The 21,941-nt window shown below is 41.4% G+C and overlaps 2 protein-coding genes across 3 annotated transcripts; one reads left to right on the forward strand and one right to left on the reverse strand.

Moving 5' to 3' along the window:
• The first annotated feature begins 5,271 nt into the window (after positions 1-5,271).
• Positions 5,272-8,412, forward strand: LOC147624911 (uncharacterized). Its single transcript, XM_086817911.1, has 4 exons — positions 5,272-5,494; positions 6,660-6,719; positions 6,951-7,042; positions 7,129-8,412. The coding sequence occupies exons 1-4, from the start codon at positions 5,272-5,274 to the stop codon at positions 8,410-8,412; spliced, it is 1,659 nt and encodes a 552-aa protein (XP_086674037.1).
• Positions 8,413-16,747: 8,335 nt separating this feature from the next.
• LOC147624912 (uncharacterized) lies at positions 16,748-20,767 on the reverse strand. Of its 2 annotated transcripts, none has more exons than XM_086818885.1 (11): positions 20,687-20,767; positions 20,341-20,593; positions 20,077-20,243; positions 19,895-19,989; positions 19,219-19,817; positions 18,273-19,106; positions 18,023-18,183; positions 17,869-17,945; positions 17,632-17,779; positions 17,380-17,529; positions 16,748-17,288 (listed from the first exon to the last, which is right to left on the reverse strand). In XM_086818885.1, the coding sequence occupies exons 1-11, from the start codon at positions 20,753-20,755 to the stop codon at positions 16,824-16,826; spliced, it is 3,018 nt and encodes a 1,005-aa protein (XP_086675011.1). In that variant the 5' UTR covers positions 20,756-20,767; the 3' UTR covers positions 16,748-16,823. The 2 variants fall into 2 exon arrangements, with proteins under 2 accessions (XP_086675011.1, XP_086675010.1); XM_086818884.1 differs by having other exon boundaries at positions 16,748-17,297.
• Between the last annotated feature and the right edge of the window lie 1,174 nt (positions 20,768-21,941).

Below are 21,941 nucleotides of genomic sequence, written 5' to 3' on the forward strand. Positions count from 1 at the left end.
ATATCTTGCATACCTTAAACACAAGCCATGCCAATATATTTATTGGAACAGAAAACCAGCTTTTTTTGCCACGAGTGGGGCACTTTTTCATTTCATTCTCCATCCAAGCCTTGTCCTCATCATCGAGCTCTGCAAGGAGGGTAGTCTTATCGGACTCACCAATTCTCCTTATTTGGAAGAGCCTATCCCCAAAAGTTGTTGGTACAAAGGCATAGTCATGCATCCTAGTACAACCAATGCAGAGTTGAAGCAACATCATGCAATCAATGCCAAGAGCAAAAAAGAGAAAAATAATAAAACATATACTTATTCAATCTGGAAAGAGAAAACATCAGCTCTCCAACGTCAGCCTTCTCGAATTGTAGAAAGTCACAGGCCACCAGACAATGCTTAGAGATGTCATTTGGAAATTCTGAGTAAAAGGAAAGAAGATGGGAAGGTTATATTAGATGCATACATAAAATTGTATAAATAGATAAAAACATTTCAAATCACCCTCACCTTGAGCAATCAAATCCATCCAAGATTTATAGCGGTTGTTTCCATCCAGTACATGTATCATTTTACCCTGGATGAACGGTCCCCATTCTGGCATATTTCTGAGAGACTCTTCAAAAGTTCCATTCACATCCCTCCATGTTGAACTCCATGACAATGTTGTTTCTTCAGTCAGAGGAGTCTCCTCTCCATCCAAATCAAACATGGACACCGTGAACGCCCCCTTGCTTTCAAGATACCCACCAAGGTTCTTGAATGCTCGACCAAGGTTCTTATCAGTACTGGGGCATAGTCTCCTTATGGCCTCTGTTGGAAGAAGCCTACACAAGGGGATCTTGGGGGGGGGGGTGCTGAATCTAACTCTAATTCGATCGATGAATGCAGTTGGAGTAGAGGTTTTAAGGATCTTTCCGAAAATTTCTGCTTTGATGCTCTCTGTTTTTCTTGTCTCAGTTGTCAATGTGTCTCCACCTTCTTCTTCTTCATTATCATCCTCTCTATCATTCCCATCTTCTTGTCTATCATCACCCTCTCTCTCATCCTCCTGTCTATCATCCTCCTGTCTCTCTCTATCATCATGCTCTCTCTCATCCTCCTCTCTATCATCCTCTCTATCATCTTCTCTGTCATCATCCTCTCTCTCATCCTCCTGTCTATCTTCCTCTCTATCATCATCCTCTCTCTCATCCTCTTGTCTCTCATCCTCTCTATCATTCTGTCTCTCATCCTCTTCTTGTCTGTCATCCCTGTCTCTCTCATTCTCATTCTCCATCAACACTTGGCCTTGACTCTGAACTTCCTCATCAAACAATCCTCGAGACACCCTGTCGGTTGTTCTTCTTGCCTGTAATTTTTTGGAGCGTTTAGTAGGAGGTAGTAAGGAATCCATACCAGCAAAACAACAATCTTTTTGAGAACAAGAAGATCTAGTCACATAACGTTGGGAGTTGGTGTCCATTTTCAAAGATATAACTCTTCTCACAAAAAGTAAAGTAAACTACACGAATTATTCTAGGTAGTATAATCATGGGTTGGCATGGGTTGGCATGGGTAGTATAATCATGGGTTGGCATGGATTATTTAAGGTTGTATAATCATGGGTTGGCAGGGTTGGCGCAAAATATACGGATTATTCAAGGTTGAAAATAATCTCGGGTTGGCACAAAGTATACGGATTATTCAAGGCTGTAAATTCCTAATCATTAATAACAAAGTGCTCGAAAAATCCTTTTCCCAAAAAGGATTTCATTCCTCTGCAACGGCTGGAAGGAAAGGTACACTCGTGCATTTTCTACGACTATCCTCTGCAGCTATCGTCTTCTACAACTATCTTCTACTCTATTCTCTGCAGCTGTCGTCTACAACTATCCTCTTCCACAATTATCACCTGCAAATATCCTCTTCTACTCTATGCGTGTTTGCAAGCATGTAAGTCCCCCTCTCTCTATCTCTCTGTGCTTGCAATAATGTACTGCTATTGATTATTGATGGCATAGTCATGGCTCTGTAGTTTTAGCTCTACAGTGGCCATATTGAGGATCAAAACATGTCTATGTAGGGCCTCCAGGATCAACTGCGCTGAGCGCACTTGATCCTGGAAGCTCTACAATGACAAGGATGGCATAGTCATGGCTCTGCACATGCAAGTCTCGAGATAGCTTTGCAGTGGCTATGTTTAGCTCTCTGCTTGTAATAATGAACTGCTATTGATTACAATCTGGATTTTAATGGCCAATGTAAAAACTCATTCTCTACAATGACTATGATGGCATAGTCATGGCTCTGCAGATGAATTCTCGAGATAGCTCTGTAGTGGCCATGTTTAGCTCTACAGTGGCCATATTGAGGATCAAAACATGTCTATGTAGGGCCTCAAGGATCAAGTGCGCTGAGCGCACTTTATCCTGGAAGCTCTACAATGACTATGATGGCATAGTCATGGCTCTGCACATGCAAGTCTCGAGATAGCTTTGCAGTGGCCATGTTTAGCTCTACAGTGGCCATATTGAGGTGTAAATTTTCTGCTGGATAAGACATGTTTATGTAGGTCCATGTTGACATGTTTATGTAGGTCCATGTTTATGTAGGTCTGTCTATGTAAGGCCTCTAGGATCAAGTGCGCTGAGCGCACTTGATCCTTGAAGCTCTACAATGGCTCTGCAGATGAAACCTCCAGATAGCTTTGCAGTGGCCATGTTTAGCTCTACAGTAAGTAGCCATGTCTATGTAAGGTGAATTTTTTTACTGGATCAAGACATGTCTATGTAGGGCCTCCAGGATCAAGTGCGCTGAGCGCACATGATCCAGGAAGCTCTACAATAGCCATGTTAGCTCTGCAGATAAAGCATAAGCCAATGTTTAGCTCTACAGTGGCCATGTTGAGGTCTAAATTTTTTGATGGGCATGTTGAGCACTTATTTTTAATAAAAACATTGACATGTTTATTTTTAATAAACATGTGGATGCCTCCATAGATAGACAAGACATGCCTGTGTAGGGCCTCCAGGATCAAGTGCGCTGAGCGCACTTGATCCAGGAAGCTCTACAATAACCATGTTGAGGTCTAAATTTTTTGATGGGCATGTTGAGCCCTTATTTTTAATAAAAAGATAGACATCTTTTGCTAATGTGGATAGACAAGACATGCCTGTGTAGGGCCTCCAGGATCAAGTGCGCTGAGCGCACTTGATCCAGGAAGCTCTACAATAACCATTTTAGCTCTGCAGTGCAAGCATAGACAATGTTTAGCTCTACAATAACCATTTTAGCCAATGTTTAGCTCTACAGTGGCCAAGGGCTCAACATGCCCATCAAAAACATAGACATCTTTTGCTAATGTGGATGCCTCCATGGATAGACAAGACATGCCTGTGTAGGGCCTCCTAGATCAAGTGCGCTCAGCGCACTTGATCCTGGAGGCCCTACATAGATCAAAATACAAAATACAAGATCAAGACCATCTTGTGCAAGTAGACAAAATACAAAATACAAACGCAAGGAAAAGACGCACATTTAAAAAACGTAAAAGAACATACTCTCTTTCGGGCAGGTGATGCTCGGGCAGGTGATGCTCGGGCAGGTGATGCCCTTTGTCGTGAGGGTGAGAGTTGCAACATGAGCGCAGCAGACATCTTCATCTTCAACGTTGTTGTACTTCACAACGTTGTTGTACAGTCGTGTAAATATTTCTAAAAGTCGTGTAAATATTTCTAAAAAGGACTTCTTCTAAAAGTCGTGTAAATATTCGTGTGAATATATATTATTGTGCTTACTTGAACATTAAACCACTAAAAATTAAACCACTGTAGTACAAGGAAAAATGTGCAAATTATACTTCAAAATCGTATTGGGAAAATTACAAAACAAAATCCTTCTGGGAAAATTGCAGTACAAAATTACAAAAACAAAATCCTGGAAGGGGAAAATTACAAAACAAAAACGTACTGGGCAAATTTAGTTTTAGTCCTACTGGGAAAATTACAGGGCAAAATCGACAAAATCCTACTAGAAAAATTGCAGGACAAAATTGTGGGGAAATTTATGCATCCCCACTGTCATCTTCTTCACTGTCATCTTCTTCACTGTCATCTTTCTCACACTGGGAGTCGGGGATGTTCTCTGCATCTGCATCATAGCCTGTGCCTGTGTCTGCCTCGGGCATTTCAATTGGCATTTCTTTATGTTCTGCTTCCTCTTCCTGCTCGGGCATTTCTTCAGGCATTTCTTCATATTCCTCCTCTTCCTCCTCCTGTATTTCCTCTTCCTCTTCTTCTTCCTCGAAAGGAAAATTGTACCAGTCCACCCGAGAATATTCTGTGGTGGAATCGCTATCTGCGATTCCATCATGGCAGCTCTCATACCATTCAGCGGTATCTGGCTCCTCTGGAGCCATTTCACTATTTTCACTATTTTCTTCTTCAGAGGTATCACCCTCTGAAAATGTTGAGAAAACTAGAGATAGTAATATATAAATAGAAAGACAGAGCAGCTCCATTGTATCTTAAGAGGAGGGTGGTCTGAGAGCAACTAATAAGAAGCAATGGCAAAACAGTGCATGAGAAATAACATATAAAGAGAAGAAGGAGTTTTACCACGAGTTGATTGATTGCAACTCGTGAGTAAATATACTAAAAATAGCTTTTCCTTTCATTAGACTTTCATTCCAAGGAAGCCTATGCCTTTTCTCACGTGTAATGTATATAGTATTGTTTTGAATATTATACTTTCTTTTTCTCACGTGTAATGTGTTTTGAATATTATTACTTTGTTTTGGATATGTGTGCTCACATTATACTTTCTTTTGGAATGTATTCCTGAAATGTAGGGATTCTGAGTCAGATGTTCAGATTTTTCTACACAAAGTTGGAGGCCCTCTTTTTAGACTGTCATTTTCACATGGGAAATGTTTATTATTAGCCGAATTAATGAAAGAAAAACTAGGTGCAGAACATGAAATTTTTATTGAAGGTCTATTGCAAACTGATGATGGTTTTGAGAGCATAGGGACAATTCCCTTGTACCATGGGATTGGTGAACATGGGTATTATATCTTAGATAATACCCTGTCATCATTTTATGTTGCAAAAGTAGCCATTGCATCAACACCACTCCCTACCCCTGGGGATATTCCTTCTGGATCTGGCAGCAAGACCTCACCTATGTGAGTGATTTCAACTTTTGAAACATGGTAAAATATAGTGAGGTTATCTTTCTTGTTTCAATTGTTGACTTTGGATTGTTGATTTTTTTCCTAGTGACTTGGATGAAGAGGACATGGAAAAGGTGGTGCATGCAGATAATTTAATTGACATTGAGGAGGGTGATCCTGCATTTGACACTGCAGTATCTGCCTTCCAAATTGTTCGTACTTTGCCGCCCAATGACATATTCCATAATATTATAAATGAATGCACATTCAAAGGAAAAGTCAAGGAGCTCCCTAAGAAGTATGAAGAAAATTGCATTTATGAGCTTTTAGATGGGAAGGGCATGGAGGGTATGGAGCACAAATATGAAGGAAATGCATGGACAAAACCCCAGACACAAACAAGAACTAATAAATCTTTTATTTTGAGAAAGAGTTTTTGTGGGGGTACCTTCCAGTGTATGAATGAAAGATGCACTTATCGATTTCGAAACAAATCACCGAATAGGCTCCATTGGAATGGCCAATTATTGAAATCCCCAAATGAAGGATGTTTGGCTTTGGGAAGTTATGGAAACTTAGAGTGTTTCTTTTGTAAGCATGTTCCAATGTGCATAAAAACATGTTCAGTGTCTGCCTACTATTTTATGCCTAAAGATCACTCCCATAGTAGATTGTTCCTTCACTATGGGAAACATACACACACAATTGCTAGAGGCATGTGTCGAGCATCTATGCGAAACATTAAAGCCTTAGTAGCTCGTGTTGTTCAGATGGACCATAATGCGGGTCCACGAAAGGTACAAATGATTGTTGCCAGGGAGTTCGTTTTGAAGGCTTTCACTGACGATGATAAAGTGATTGGAGAGTTTATGTCAGAGAGGGAACTCCAGGAGATGTCTCAAGAGCTAATATCTTTAATAAATCTCAAAAAGTAAGTTCTTCTCTATTGAATATATATATATATATATATATATATATATATATGTAATTTCTTAACCAACTTGGTAAATGTAGGGTGAAGCAGATGGTAATGCAAAGTCGAAAGACAAGTCGAGCACTAGGTGATGGATTTGAGGCTATCCTAGAGTTAAAAAGAAAATGCCACTTTCAGTACTTTCACGGATCAAGGTTTCCCTTGCAAGCAACCAAAAGTGATGAGAGGTGCTATCTTTTCAAGATGTCCACAACTGGCCCTGGCTCTGGCGTTGATATTGTCAATAGAATGGATGCTGCGGGGGATCGAGACCTTCGACATTCATGGGTTTGTTTTGATCATGTACACCGAGTGGAGAATGATTGGCACACAATGGGTGCACATGTGTATGATCACACGTATGTTTTAATTTTTATTCTCTTTTCAAAATGAAATGACTGTTCGACTGAGTTGTTACAATACAATAATCTTCCAAATACTCTTCTTGCAGGATTGGAGAGCTACTCACAATTGCAACTTGTGAGTTTAGAGAGGAGGATGAGACAGCACAGATAATGTTTTGGGAAAATTTGAATGCAGTTATGATCGACCATACTGGGAAATCAGCAAACTTTTTTGGCTTCATGGCCGACGAAGCAGGTGCAAATTGGAATGCTATTAGGTCAGTATATAACAATGGAGATGAGATGGTAGGAAAGGAGAGATCTTGCCTTTTTCATTGGAAGGACAATCTTCGAGTGCATACACAAAAGTATATATATGCTCAACATATGGAAAAACACAATGAAATGTGTGAGAGGTGGAGGACTGCACCAACCAAAGAGGATGCTTTAGTGCTATTCCGTAAGATACGTGCATGGTGGGCAACAGGAAAGGCAGCAGACAGAAACATTCCCAAGCTAGATAGTTGGCTTAGTTGGTGGCACTATAGAGCAAGTCGTTGGGGTCATTTTATTATTAAGGTATGTTATGTATGTTTTTTTTTTCTATGAACTTAATTCAATAGCAGTAATTAAAAAACCTATTGGTTTGGGTTTTCAATGAACAGGATGGTGAGCCTATTGTAAATGCTCTGGTACCACGGACGAACCTCTCTGAAGCCAAGCATGCTAGTTGGCTAGCAGGAGAAGGATACAAACATAAAATTAGTTTGTACGATGCATGTGTTTCAGATCTCATCAATGCTTACTTCCAGTGTGCTCGTCAAATGGCTTTTATGGAAGGAAAATATATAGGTGGAGGGCCTGACCTAGAGATATTAATTGAGAGAGCTCTTTCCAGACAAACTTCAAGCCCTTCTCCAGCTGCTACTTCAAGGGCAATTGATGATGCAGTGATGGGCACTCCAATGTTTACAAACAGGATAAATTTCAAGGGTGAGAAAAAGACTATTCGAGCTAAACGTCCACTTCATGAGGTCCATGAGGGGAATGTAGGGAGCTCTAGCCACCGACCAGAGTTTGTTTATGTGACAGTGGATAAGCATGAAAAAGGGCAAGCATCAATAAATCCAGAAGAAGGTGACGTAGCACTTCAATCATTAGAGCAAGATATTCATCAGACAAAGTGGGCATTGCGCAGGATTCCGATCTTCAATAGAGTAGAATGTAACCATTGGGTAGGAGGAAAAAAATGTAGCAGAAAGCTACGAGGCGGAGAAGTGGCACCATGCTTTTGGAGTGATTGTCAATTATCTTCTTGGAGGAAAGAAAAGTACTGCTATTTCTGTAATAATGATGTTCGACACACTTGGAAGCCTACAAAGACAATCTTACATCCACCTGCAAGTGTTCCTAATGTTTGGCCAATAGCAACAGGTACACACTTGAAAGTCAGGGAAGCTCATGATTTAGTAAAAGCTGGATTTGAGATTGGTGTACAGATTCCAAATAGTTTGCTTCAAGAGAGTGAACAAAACAAGCAAAAAATTCTTGAGGAAGATAAGCAAAAATACCCCTATCGAAAAGGTATATCTAAAGCTGCATATGCACAGATCAGTGCTGCGTTAGATATGAATGTAGAAATTATGGGAGGACATGTTCATGCAGAAGGGCAGAAGGAAATATTTAAAGTGAGGGAAATCCAGAACAAAGAAGCCCTACCCATTGAAGTAACCATTCAGAACCACCCAATATGTTCGTGTGCAGAATTCAATGATAGGTTGGTCAAAAGAAAACCATATCTTGCCTGCAAACATATCTACTTTGTTTTCCTGATGATTCTTGGACAGGATGTGAACAATAATATGCATATCCATCAGCCAAAGATTCCTAATTATATTTTGAAAGAGATGCTCACAAGATCTCAGAGGAGCCACCCACAACAATTATAGGATATACTTATAATGTTTTGAGAATATTTTGAGAATATGAATTAAACTTTTTGTACTCTGTGCGCTATATAAATAACACACTTATATTGATTGATTTAATTAAGTTCAGTGTTGTGTCAATGTTTTCAGTCATTTAATAATTAAGTTCAGTGTTATGTCAATGTTTTCAGTCATTTAATAATTAAGTTCAGTGTTATGTCAATGTTTTCAGTCATTTAATAATTAAGTTCAGTGTTATGTCAATGTTTTAGAGAGCAGCACAAGCACAAATCTGCTCGCTTGAAGGGGATAATCTATTTTTGTATTCTGTGTGATTTTTGCTCTTATTTTTGTATTCTATGTGATTTTTTGCTCTCGGCTCGCTGCTCTGGGCTCGCTTTATTGACGCACTCGTCTGCAACTATCTCAACTATTTCTGCCAGCAAATTTGCAACTTGTGCCTTGTAACTCTGGTTTTTCTCCAGGTCCTGCACTTTCTGCATCCAAAATTCCTTTTCCTTCTTCAATTGAGCAATCTCTTTCACTAATATTGCTTCATGTTCTGTAATAAAACCTGTCTTCAACATATCATAAGGATACTTTAACACAAAAGACAGTCTTTCTTGAATTGTCCTCCACATATTTTGCATATTGGAAGTCAACTACTGCTTCAGCACTGTCACATCACCTTCTGCCATCAGAACTCCATTAATGTCCAACTCCTCTTGAGCTAGTACCTGCCTCTCCATAATCTGCAATGGTTGCAACCTCAAGTTCATCACATCATTATGAACTTGTAACTCTATATTCCTTTGGGCCAACTGTTGCATTTCCAAACCAAACTTCTCTTCCAGGTTCTGTGTCCATTCCTTGAACATTCCTAAAGACCTCTTCACCTGTACCATTTCAAGTGAATGATGCTCTAACATTTCCTTCATTTCCTTACTATGCTTCTCCTTCACCTGTTTGCAGCTCATTCTGAAATTGCTGTATCTGCAACTCGTTTGTTTGCAACACATCAGATGACACACCATACTCTACCATCTACTGCCTGTGTTGTTCAAACTGAACCTGTTGCTTACCAATAAAAGCTTGTACAGCTGTCAACATCGTATTAGCCATGATTCCATCTTTTACGTGAAACTCAGATTGAGTAAAAACAGTTTCATCACCACCAAAATCAAACTTAGTCACCAACTTCTTGATGCTACTATGCTTTCCTTCTCTTGGACAAAGTGAATGAAGAGTTGCTGAAAACGATGGTGCAATGATTGTTGGCCTGCAATGATGATGTTTGCAACCCTCTGTTAGGACTAGATCCTGGCCAACCATCATCATTTTGTAGTGAATTGTGTGAATTTTGATCATCTAAGAGTATGCTTCCTCATGCCAATTTGTTATGCCAGCTCCCCAATGTGATTGATGTGGTGCAAATTTCTAGAGTATGGTGCACAAGTTGCCTCTGTTTCCTCTTCTTCACATCTCCTTCCTTGAAGTCATGAGGTTGGAAACCTGTCTACTATTGGGCTAAGCTCCACAAAATTATTATTTTTTTGCAAACAAGTATATCATTATACAAGTGCATCATACCCCTGCCGGAACCTACAAAGTGCCTTTTACCATACTGCCTCTCTGTGAACCAAAGTTTGTACACTTACATCATATTTTCTAGAAATGTCTTGAATATAGCATTAGTTTACATTAATCTGCATTGAAATTGCATAATGTGCACCTTTCTTGATTAAGAAATGCACCAAATTAATTTCTAGCAACTGTTTGCTCTTTCTCAAGGTACCTTTGTATTTTCTTGGCAACTATTACTTGTTGAGTAATCCTTATTACAGAAGATTCAAGAAAATTCTAAAGTGAGCAAGATTAGGGTAAAGTTAGTCTTACTATTGTAAGTTTAAATTCTTTCTTATAAATTTGTTCTTTGTATGCACTTCTTTATAAGTTTGCACAACAACTTTGTTCTTTGTATAGTAAGAGTTGTGTAAATATGTACACTTCTTTCAATTTTTCACTTCACTTTACAATAATCTACATAGAACTGTAATAGAGGCAATAACTTTGCAATAATCTATTCAGATATGTTGTAAACTACAAACTCTTCATACTTTTGCAACATAATCTTCAATTTGCACACCTTGATGAAAATGTCACCAAATTGCACATCAATGTATTTTGCAAATCTTTTTTAAAACTACACCAAGATTTTGCATTATTTGCAATTTGTCCCCAATATCTTTGATAACAAGCACCTTCTTGATGAATCATTTGCCACCCAAAACTACATCGCAACCAAGAAGCTTTCCAAGAATGTAAGAAACTCAAAGGATCTTGCAAAGATAGTAGGAAACTAGGGTCTGTGCGAAGATTTGATGAAAATTAACTCGTATGTGTGAAGATTTGATGAAAATTAACTCTAATTCATGCATTTTTTTTAATTTAAGAAAATCAAGAAGATTTCAAGAACATCAAGAAATGCAAGAAAATCAAGAAATGCATATGGAAATCTCTAATTTGAGAATCTTTAATAATAATCATGATCAAGAAAATGCATTTAAAAAAAATAGATTAACATTAATTCAAAAATAGTTATCACTAATTATTATCAATGCATTTGAAATACTAGATTAATAGTAATTTAAAAATGATTAATCTTTTAATCAAAACATTAAGATCTAAGCCAAAAGCTTTGTTACTAATTGAAATACAGTGATCATAAAGTTGAGATTTGGGATAATCATCATGGAGTAAATCAGGATTAAAAGTTAATCTCATACAATAATGCCATGATGCCTAAGTGATTTAGCCTTTCACCAAAGGATGAAAATAGCCTTTCACAAGCCAAGGTTTAAAAGCCATGAAGTTCCAAGAGTCAAGATGACCAATATCATAAGATGTCAAAAAGGTGTCAAAAGGTACACTAATGGTCTATGAGATCTCTTTTATACTTGAGCCTATAACCATGTTCCTAAACCTAATCTAAAGTTGTTTGTTCATTACACTACCAGAATTTTGGGTGGGGTGTAGATGAGACTCATCCATCCACTAGCACAGAGTTAATAAATGGTGCAAGTTGGGTGGAAATTATTTATTATAAGGTATGAGTTGTCAGGAAACCTTTGTGGTGTCGGTTGTGCATCTAATTGCTATATTATTATCATCACTTACTTCACACTAACATGACACTTCACATTGATAGCTAGCTTCTACCTAGCTTCACGTGGGTCACCTCATGGCTGTGAGCCTCATGGATGAAAACCTCACACCTCTTGGCCTCCTTAGTGTTGCCTCTGAGGTGTAGGTCCTCTATCGTTAGCGTTTCGATTATGGGTTTTCTTGTGTGAGCCTCATATCTCTCAGCCTTCTCAATGTTGCCCCGAGGTGTGATCCTCACGCTTTAGATCCATAGTGATTCCTTGGGTTGGTTCCCTCATATTTCTACTTGTCAAGTGTTTCAAAGTAGGGTTGTACCTTCACCTCTTAGTCTCCTCAGTGTGTCTCTCGAGAGGCGTGAGCCTCATAGGTATTAGCTTCACAAGTATCTCTCTCATGTGTTAGCTTCACAAGCATCTCACACAGGCGTGAACCTTCACGGTGTGAGTTTCACAAGCATGAGCCTCACATGCATGAAACTTCATGGTGTGAGCTTCACAAGTGTGAGGCTCATGGGAGTAAACCTTCACGGTGTGAGCTTCACAAGCATGAGCCTCATGGAGTTAGTCAATTGCATAGTACATATAAAGGTGCTTCCTTAGACACTTATCCACCTTCATAGCACTCACTTGAGCTTTACCCAAACCTACTATTGAACCCATAGACCAATCTCCACATTGATCGAGTGATACAAAATCTAGATTACACTTGATTTGAGGCCACTCAAGTTTTTGAACCAGCTTTGGTCATTCATGTGCATTCATAGGCATCACATGCACCCACCATCACAATCACACTTCCTGATAGGAGTTATGTGCTATTTTGATCATCATTATCTTCAAATTTTCACTTTGTGCTATGATAGTGATTAATTCAATAAGCAAAACTATGATTCTTGATATTGTAAAGCGTAAATTATGTGTTAGAATTGATGACAATTTGGCATAATAGATTAGTTGCATTTCATGCATAACACGTAAAAATCACATAGAAAACACCTTTAAAAAAACTATAAAGTAGATAGAAAATACCAAAAAAAAGAGAAACACAAGCCACGGGCAGCATGGAATGGGTAAACAACAACATAACGTTTCTTTAAGGATTCTTCTTGGTGGGACACGGAGCCACATTCTCGTTCACCTCGATCTTTCCTTGAGAAAAACCAGAATTATGTCTTGCAAACACTCTTAACTATAAGGAGATATTTTTTTTGAGGAGCTCGATTATATAAACTTGCAGTTTGGGAAAGTGGTGGGATCAGTTTACTACTAACCCTCTTTTCCTAACCCCACATCTCCTAAGAGATGCCTTCTTTGACCTTGATAGTTTGTCATTGGTAAGTGAGGATTTCATAAAACCACCAACAGCTACGAAGAGACCCACTAATGAATTTTACTTATCCAATAGTGGTCTAGACCTACCCCTAGCTTCAAGAGTAACAACCCCACTCTTAAGTGGAAAAACGGTGACCTTCAACATTGATATTCTCCCTCATACTAGATCGAAGGCATCCCATGGTTCCTCAATATCCACTGATGGATGGTGTATTGGTATCCTTAAACAGATGATCAATCCAATCACACATGAAGTGAATATGTTGATGGTGGCCACCACAAAGATCTACGAGATCATGCAACCCAAAGGGGCGGACCAAGAAAATGTAGTTGAACCTTTGAACCCTAAAGTTCAAATATTCACCAATAGAGAAGGGGTAGAGTGTACACGTTCACTTATGGGAATATCTACTAGCCTATGATTCTCACATGAGGAGAAACCCCTTTAGACCACATAAACGCTCATATAGAAAAAGGGTCCCGTTCAGTGGGTTGTTAATTATAGACCTTGTGGAGAGGGCACCCACCCTTGGTCGAAGATTATTATCGTGTGAAAGTGCCAACTTTTCACACGACATTGTTAGGGCATATGACCATTCCATCAAGATTGGGACTACCTCATACAACTTAGCTTAGCTGCATGAGCCTCTGGACTTCTTGATGAGAAACCTAGCAAAGGCACCGTCACATCAAGACAAACCTAGAAGGGACCAAATATTTTGAGAGGGTGGATGGACACTTACCCCTAGGTTTTACTCATGAGAGACCTAGAGTACCCCCTTCTTTCATACCAAGAAGTAGCATGGTTGTATCTTCACCAAGGATGGTTGCCATGTCTCAACAAAGACCACCACTTGTCATATCATTCATACTGCCTAGAGTATCTAACCATCTAGTTCCACCAGAACCTTTAATGGCTTCCCTCGACCTAATGGGAATATCTCTAGAATTGTTAGCCTTTTGCAGAAGATATGGGAAGAGCTTTAAGGATAAGAGTGACACATGTTGCTCTTAGAGAACCTTGACAACAATATTGATCCAAGGCCCTAGCAAACAAGTTCGAAGATTAATGGGGTGTATGCGACCCAATGTCTAGAGTGTGGTAAGTCTCATTAATGAAGTAATTTGCAATGTATGGTGGTTCTTGAAAAGGTACTAGAGGTATTTTTCTATCATATGTACCCCGCATTCAACACATATTCCGAAGCAAATCTATTATCAAGCTCATGACATGGTATGTACACAATCGCTCCATCAATAAAATGATGAGGATCCCCCCCACGAATTCACCGGCATGGCAACACACAGAAGAGAAGCGGTTGGAATTCGAGGAGGAGCCATTTCACTTACAACTTGGATTGGGGATGGATGGATTCAATCCATTTATTCTCAAATTAACATCATGGACATGGCAGGTGGTGGTAGTAAACTATAATATCCCTCCATGATTATTCTCAAATTAACATCATGGAGGGAGATTGTAGTACACTATAATCTCCCTCCATGGAAGTCAATAAAGAAGGATTACGTGATGCTTGGAAAGCACAAGGTCAAGAACATGGATATGTATCTTGAACCTTTGATCGAGGAGATTGAGACACTATGGCATGGCACCCAAGTGTATGATGTGTCCCGACGACTTTGACAACATACTTGGAGAGGTGAAGGAAATTTTAATGTGGACAATATTGCATGAATTTTCGGGATACAAAAAGTTCTCCAGTATGCTTTCTCTCCTCAATAATTGGCTTTGAGTTTTTAACTTTGATGTATGATGTATCAAATATCAATTGTATACTCTAAACACAACTCTTACAAACAATTAGGACTCACAACGATTTGATCTCTTATAAACAACCTTTTTGAGAAAATCCGGCCATATTGCTTGCCCAATTTGTGAACCATCAATTAGTATATCATGGCCAGATCATCTTAAGAAGGTCATGTATGAAAACCATCACTGATTTCTTCCATCTGATCATGAGATGTTTGTTTTTATCTACAAAGGGAGTTCCCTACATCCTCTAACAGTAGGAGATTGGGAAGTGGTGTGGAGAGAATAGTCCTAAATTCCACTGCCAAGAATGATAAAGTACTCAATCTTCTTTCGCTTTCTATATTGAACGTTAAAGCTAAAAATCAATCATTATCTAGATCCAATGCATATTATAAAAAATGTGGCATCCAACATTTGGGACCGCTTATTAGCAAGAGAGATTCTCTTTCATTTGGGACCGCTTATTATTAGCAAGAGAGATTCTCTTTCAGTTGGGGAGGACTTGAGATTGATTGATCATCTCCCAACCACTTGGCTGAGTGTTCAAGGGAATGAAAAGGTGGTTTTTTTCACGATGCCTTAAATCTTGACAAAGAAGGAGTATAAGAGAGTGAAGGATTAAATTGCATCCATTTATACACCTACAAGTGTCATGCATTCTTTAAAAGGGCCATTCACAAAAATGAAGAAGAAACAAGCAACACAATTGTATGGACTAAAATCACATGATTTGGCACAAGATGTTATAAGTATGTACAATTTTATGTATAGTTTTTATGATAGTATATAATTATGATAACATAGCATTGGTTATAATTTTTTGTAGTATATAGTTCATTCTTTCCATTCTTCCCATATGCATTAGTGGGTGTGGAGATCAAAAAATATGTGAGTCCATATATAAAATGGGGGCAATGGTGTTCAGAGGGTTAGTTGTACTAGATAAATTAATTCATCTCCATATTAGGTACATAAGTTCCAAGGAGATACATTCATCCACCACTAATCTTGCTCGAGTAATGGCAGTGGATATGATTAAGGAAAACTTTCCAAGATCTATACTCACTAGTCAACTACTCAATAGATGAATTGTCCATGTGCGGTGTTGTTCATACTCGATGGACGTTCTTTCTCGAGCGATTTCATGAAGACCTTGAAGGATTTTGTTAGGCAAAGAACAAGGCCATAAGGAAGCATGATAGAGGGGTGGTTAGTGCAAGAAGCGTGCATCCATATTTCAGTATAATGCCACAATTATGGAGCAATAATGAGGATGATGTCATATGTACCACAAGGCAAAGAAAGAGCAAGGAAAATGAATAGAATAATGATGAACAAGGTGAATACATTTTATATTTTCAATAGTGAAGTTATGAAGAGGTGGGTGTCAAGATATGAAGAGGTAAAAAGGGTTATGAAGAGAAGGGCATTTAGGATACGTTTGAGATACTTGCTATTTCCACTAAAGTTTGCATCACTTTCGAAAGATCTTAGCATTGAATGGCTTGATGAAGAAATGGAAAAGGCGGAAAGGTGGTAGGCTTTAAAATCCGAAGACCCATAGGAAAGGAGATTTTTTAATATCCCTCAAGAGAACATGTGCTATATACAGGCCTCCCATATAATTAACCCCGTGTATTAATTTCAAGAAATATACATCAAAGAGCCGTATCACAAAAACTTGGAAACCACGTAAACAAAACTAGAGAGAGCTATGTATCTCCAGGCCACATATAGAAGAACGCCACACCTACAAATAGCTTTTATCCTAACGTTGAAGAACCTCCATAGGCTCCATTAATAAAAGAAGAGCAACGGTAAAGGTCATTGTGGAGATGGTCAATACTTCGAGGATCAGAGCCGTAGTAACAACAAGAACCAAGTTCACTCCCCACAACAACATAAAAAATCCCAATAACATGAAGATTGTTGACGAAGATGGCAGCCTTGAAGCTAACCATCTATCTATTTGACTTTCTATAACTCACCAATTATAACATGTGACATTGTCCGCCATAGCTAATTACTTTAATACCTTTTTCTTTTGTCCCCCCCCCCCCCCCCCCCCCCCCCCCAAAAAAAAAAGTAGAAAAGAAATCTCATTATGAAAAAGTGTTAACGATACAACTCCTCTATTGCTCATGCGATCGCAAGTCGCATCAGGGTTTGGATCGTCGTGAGAGGTTGACGTTGACGCTGGTGGTGGAAGAGGGCAACTGCTGCTGAGGTATCTCATCGGGAGAGAAGTTGCGACTGTTATGGCGGCTGTGGTAGATCGACTGGAGGTGATTATTAGAGGCACGGCGGAGGCTGGCGGCGGAGGCTGGCGGTGACAGTGAGAACACGCGAGGCGACGAGCGTGGGGATCGGTTAGTGGTGGAGGTGGGGCTTGCAGCGGCGCTACTTGGCCTGGATCCCAGCAGTAGCGGCCGGCTCACGTTTAAGCCAGGCAATCCCACCATCAACGACGAGGACGACGACATATTGCCGAGATGGTGATGATGCGCCCTGCCCATCATCGTAGCCGACGATTCCTCCGGTGACTTGGTGCCGGACGCTCCCGAGCTGTAGCTGCCGTTGATCAAGGGCATGGGCGATCCTCCCATCAGGTCACCCTCCAATATCTTCAGCACCTGGGAATACACCGTTTGTGTCTTTTCCCCATCGATCACTAATAATATGTTCGCAAAAAAATAAATACGGCAATCGGCTTACCTGGGACATGCGCGGTCTAGAGTGAGGATCTCGCCGGATGCACAGCGATGCAGCGTGCAGCATGCAATAGGCCTCGTATTCCGTATATCGGCTCTCAAGGCGTGGATCGATCATCTCGTAGGCCGCATGGTCTTCCATAAGAGGCCGAGCCTGCAGATGAGAGAGAGAGAGAGAGAGAGAGAGAGAGAGTGTTCAGCGTAGCTCGGCATGCTATATTTAAATATAATAATGCCATGTAGAAAGAATAGTTACCCATTCCGTCAAGCATTGTTGACCCTTGGGACGAGAGTAGTCGATCGCTTTTCGTGCGGTGATGAGCTCTAGCAGGATGATCCCGAACGAGTACACATCAGCTTTCTCCGTAAGCTGGCCCGTCTGTGCGTACTCAGGAGCCAGATACCTGCAAGTTATAATCAAGATTGTAATGGATATGCATTACTTTGTTGAAAGAATAGAGAGCGCGCTGCATACATAAATGGCAAATTCTACCCGAAAGTGCCAAGAACGCGCGTCTCCTCTTCAAGCTCTCCGTCCGGTTGGCATCTGGCTAGTCCAAAGTCTCCAACCTGCAGCAAATTTGCTCTTTCCACCTAAATTATTCAGCTATTGTATGTGCGACATGCTAGAGACAATGCACCAGTACCAGAGGCTCGAAATCGTGCGTCAAGAGAATGTTGTTGGGGCGCAGATCGCGATGAACGATACAACCCACGCGACAATCCTCGTGCAAGAAGCGTAGCCCTCGTGCAGCTCCGACAGCCACTTTCTGCCGCCATCGCCATTCCATGGGAGGGTTCTCTCGATCTGCATTGAATTTACGAATATGAAGATATGCAGAAATAGGTCTAGGTTAAAACACAAGTTGCACTAGCTTATGATGTGCACGGGCTTACTGAAGAGGTGGAAGTCCAGAGAGCCGTTGCAAACGTATTCATACACCAGCAGGCGCCGGCCACCCTCGATACAGTAGCCCATCAACAGGACCACATTTCGGTGTTGCGCGCAGCCCAGCACTTCCACTTCCGAGCAGAACTCTTTGTCCCCCTGCGTACTGGCCATCCTGTGCTGTTTCACGGCAATCTTCTGTCCTTGCGGGAGCATACCCTTGTAAACCGATCCATACCCACCCTCCGCCAGGAAATTGTCGCGCGAGAATTCATCGGTGGCTTTCTCCAGCTCCGAGTAGCTGAACTTGATTGCCGGTTTACCGAAGGCGGGCGCATGGTGCTGGCAGATGGAGCACAACGGAGGTGGGCCAGACGGCGGCGAGTTTCTTGAGATGGCCTTTCGTATGCTGGCAGCGTCATCCAACTCAGTATCACCACCAGGTTGCGCAAGGTCCTCCCGGGGCCTGCGTTCCTTGGACATATTTGGCTTGGAAGAAGCATTGCTAGCTGGTGGCTGCTTCTTATAACTATTAACATACAGCTGCTCCTCGGGCCTCTCATCGCTGCGGCTCATCGGCGAGTTCAAGAGATGGCTAAGCATTGTCGCGGGTGACAGCGACTCACTGCTGCTCTTGGGCTTCCTTGTAGCATAACTTTCTACGGCAGCATGACCTGGGTTGTTCAAGCTCAGCACACTGGCCTTGAGCGCCACTGCTGATTCGTCCAAGAAGTCCGAATCCAGCTGGAACGGGTCGATTATAAACGACCTTAACCTCCCAGAAGTGGACCTTGAGACAGGCGCAGAAATCGCCGTCGGTTCACTGTAGCAAGCGCCAGGGCCTGCCAATGCCATGCCAGCACAATATATTCATCAATATATTTACAACTAACAAAGATAATATTGTAATATAAGCTATCATCGGAAGGTCGCAGAATGATCTATCTGCTCTACCTTTACTCTGCTGGTCTGGAGAAGCAAAGTATGATCTGTCGAGACTGAGAGCTTTGAGATTGAGTTCTGGACTAGAGTTGGCGGTCAGTGGCGGAGAGCTCGACGTCACACTGCTGAACTCGAATTGTTTAGCTATTGATAATGTATGTTGTTGTGTATGGCTGGGAGGCTGGTTTGAGAGCCGCAGGGCATTATTTCGCAGCTCAGAGCTAGCTGATGAAGGAGAAGTACTGGCGTAGTCGGAGGCTGTGAAGGGAGCAGTACTTGCCGATGACATTCCGTTATCAGGGCTGCCGTCAAGATTACGGCCGTTCATTGGCTTCCAGTGTATGGGAACCGCGAAGTTTGACTTGTTCATGTTGGAGCCGGCGCGAGATTCCCTGGATTGAAAACCGAGTGGGAAGTTGGAGAAACTCAATCCGTCCAGCAAAACCGACGACGACTCCACCTCTTCTTCTGGGGTTTCTTCAGCAGCTGTAGCTGGCGCTGATCGCTTGAGATTGAGGCGTAGAATTTTAGGAGCCTGATTGCTGCTCACCATCGCCACGCTGCATTGCAACTCCTCGACCATGCAATACCTCTCTTCTTTCTTCAAATGCCTGAATCGGCCACAACCCCAACTATATTAATATTGGAGTCAAGGTAATCATGAAATCATAGTGCAGGTAGGATTTACCTGTCTAGAACCACCCACGACGCTTGCAGTTTGCTAGCCTGAGTTGCTACTGTTCCTTTCATGTTTGCTGAAACGACCTTCACCTTAACTTTCACCTGCGGCATATCACATCGCGCTTAGCCAGAAACTCGGCATGAGAGACGAAAGACTTACTGCAACATGCAATGCAAATAGAAGGGCACCTTCTTCGCTTCGCAGCGCTTCTGGAGAGGCTGCAGCATGTCGGTGCAATGTTGGTTGATCTGGGCTTCCATATCGACAACATGCTTGCCGCCGCCTGGGGTGGCCCATGATCTAGCGCGACCTTTTAGTGTGCATTCTCGTCCCATCCGAGCCCAGATCTTCCACCCTGGCAATCAATCTTCCGGCAGACTCAGTATGTTCATGACAGTAAATAAGCTTGAACCTCAAGTGCAGAGAATAGATAGTCCAGTAATTTAAGGTACCTGAGTTGATAAAGCTGGGAATAACAGCCAGAAGAGTGATGCAATCTCCCTCCTGAGCAACGTTGGTGAGCGCCCACTCCACAGCGTGCTGCTTGGTGGTGATGCCGGGCTTGCTGGTGGCGTCGATGGCCACTAGGATAACCTCCGCCGGCGATCCAGCATTTCGTTTTGGCTGAACTGATCCGGAGCCCGCTGCTGCGCCTGCCGTGCTCCACTCCAGGAGCAATGGCGGCTTCTTCTTGGCCGTCGTATCCTTCTTGCCAAACATTAAAGAAAACATATTAGCCAACTAGTAATATGATTGGAATTCAGTCTATGTTGATGATAATGCTGCTGCTAGTAGCACCCTTGAAAATGGATCAGCCACGGCCACCACCAGCAGGCTCGTCATTCTCTCTGATCTTCCTGCCTGCATGCCCACGAAAGAGTACTGGAGGTACAGGGAGAGAGAGAGGGAGGGAGGGAGAGAGGGAATAACGATATACTTGCGCGAGAGGAGAAAGTCCGGCCGGCAAAAACACGTCCGTCTCCTTCTGGATCCTTGCTGTTCCGCCGGCACGCTACGTCGTTTTTCCTTTGCATTCCAGTTCTCCTGCTTTGTTTTCGTCACCGTGCCACTTGGCAGGCTCCCATTCACTTCAGCCTTCCGATTTCCTGTCACTGTGATTTTCAACCAAACTACACATTAGCGCATCACGTGTGACCCAAACAACACCCTCCCCATCCACTACCCTCTATTTTCTAATCAAACGTAGGAATTAACATTTTGCCGGTTCACACTAAACACGTATTGTTTCCCACGAGGAACGTATGATGTCGCCTTTAATCACGACATATTTCCATGCTTTCAGAAAATCAAATGTTATTTCTCATGCATCCAAAGAGTCACGGTAAGGAGTCCTAAAAAAAAACCCTATTCTCTCCTCCTTGAAGATAACCAGTTTTTCCGTATCATAGATCCTATGATTATTTTTATAATTTACAAAATCAACTCTTCCTATTTAAAAAAAGAGGTCGATTCAATTTTATATTTCTACCATGAGAACTCAAATTTTTTTTTAAAATTGAGCAAGAACACGTTCTTTTTTTAGCTTCTTTTCTCAAAAATTGAGGAAAAAGTCGCTTTCTTGGCGTTCTACTTTCCTTCTCTCTCACGCTTCCACGAAGGCCTTCCCTTCACCACCTCTCCTATTTGGATATTCTTCAAGTCTACATGGAGAGCTCAACGATTTGCATTGCTAGGCTACCCAAAAAATGCACCATCTTGCTAATTTAGCCTCTATCAAGTCCCATACACTTGATTGAATCCTCTCCATAACTGGAAAGAGCCAAAGGGAAGGCCAAGGAAGATTCCCACTAATGTGCCGCTCGTGCTTTAGGAGCAACAATTCTTTGCGGTCCTCTAATGTTTTGATTTCTCTTTCCTTCAAGGCCTCCCTAAGCCTTTGGATCTCCTTGGGGTCTTCTGCAAATAATCAAAGGCTATCTGAGCCCATTCTACATGCCCTCCCTCTTTCGAAAATCTTACTACCAGTGCTGCTTCAATTATTGTTGGTCCCAGAAGGGTAGAGGCACTCCCAAATGGTTGATAGCCTTAAGGG

Source organism: Cibotium barometz, chromosome 24 (genome assembly GCF_041138505.1).
Source record: "Cibotium barometz isolate CiBa-2024 chromosome 24, ASM4113850v1, whole genome shotgun sequence".
NCBI lineage: Eukaryota > Viridiplantae > Streptophyta > Polypodiopsida > Cyatheales > Cibotiaceae > Cibotium > Cibotium barometz.

Excerpts from the sequence above, each read along its gene's own strand:
- LOC147624911 (XM_086817911.1), top strand. The coding sequence starts at position 5,272 with ATGGAAAAGGTGGTGCATGCAGATAATTTAATTGACATTGAGGAGGGT. Across the intron at positions 5,495-6,659 it reads AGATGGGAAGGGCATGGAGG|TTATGATCGACCATACTGGG; the intron begins GTATGGAGCACA and ends ATTTGAATGCAG. Across the intron at positions 6,720-6,950 it reads CTTCATGGCCGACGAAGCAG|GAAAGGCAGCAGACAGAAAC; the intron begins GTGCAAATTGGA and ends GGTGGGCAACAG.
- LOC147624912 (XM_086818884.1), bottom strand. The coding sequence starts at position 20,755 with ATGCAGGCAGGAAGATCAGAGAGAATGACGAGCCTGCTGGTGGTGGCC. Across the intron at positions 20,594-20,686 it reads TGGCTGATCCATTTTCAAGG|GATACGACGGCCAAGAAGAA; the intron begins GTGCTACTAGCA and ends TTTGGCAAGAAG. Across the intron at positions 19,818-19,894 it reads TCGTGGGTGGTTCTAGACAG|GCATTTGAAGAAAGAAGAGA; the intron begins GTAAATCCTACC and ends TGGCCGATTCAG.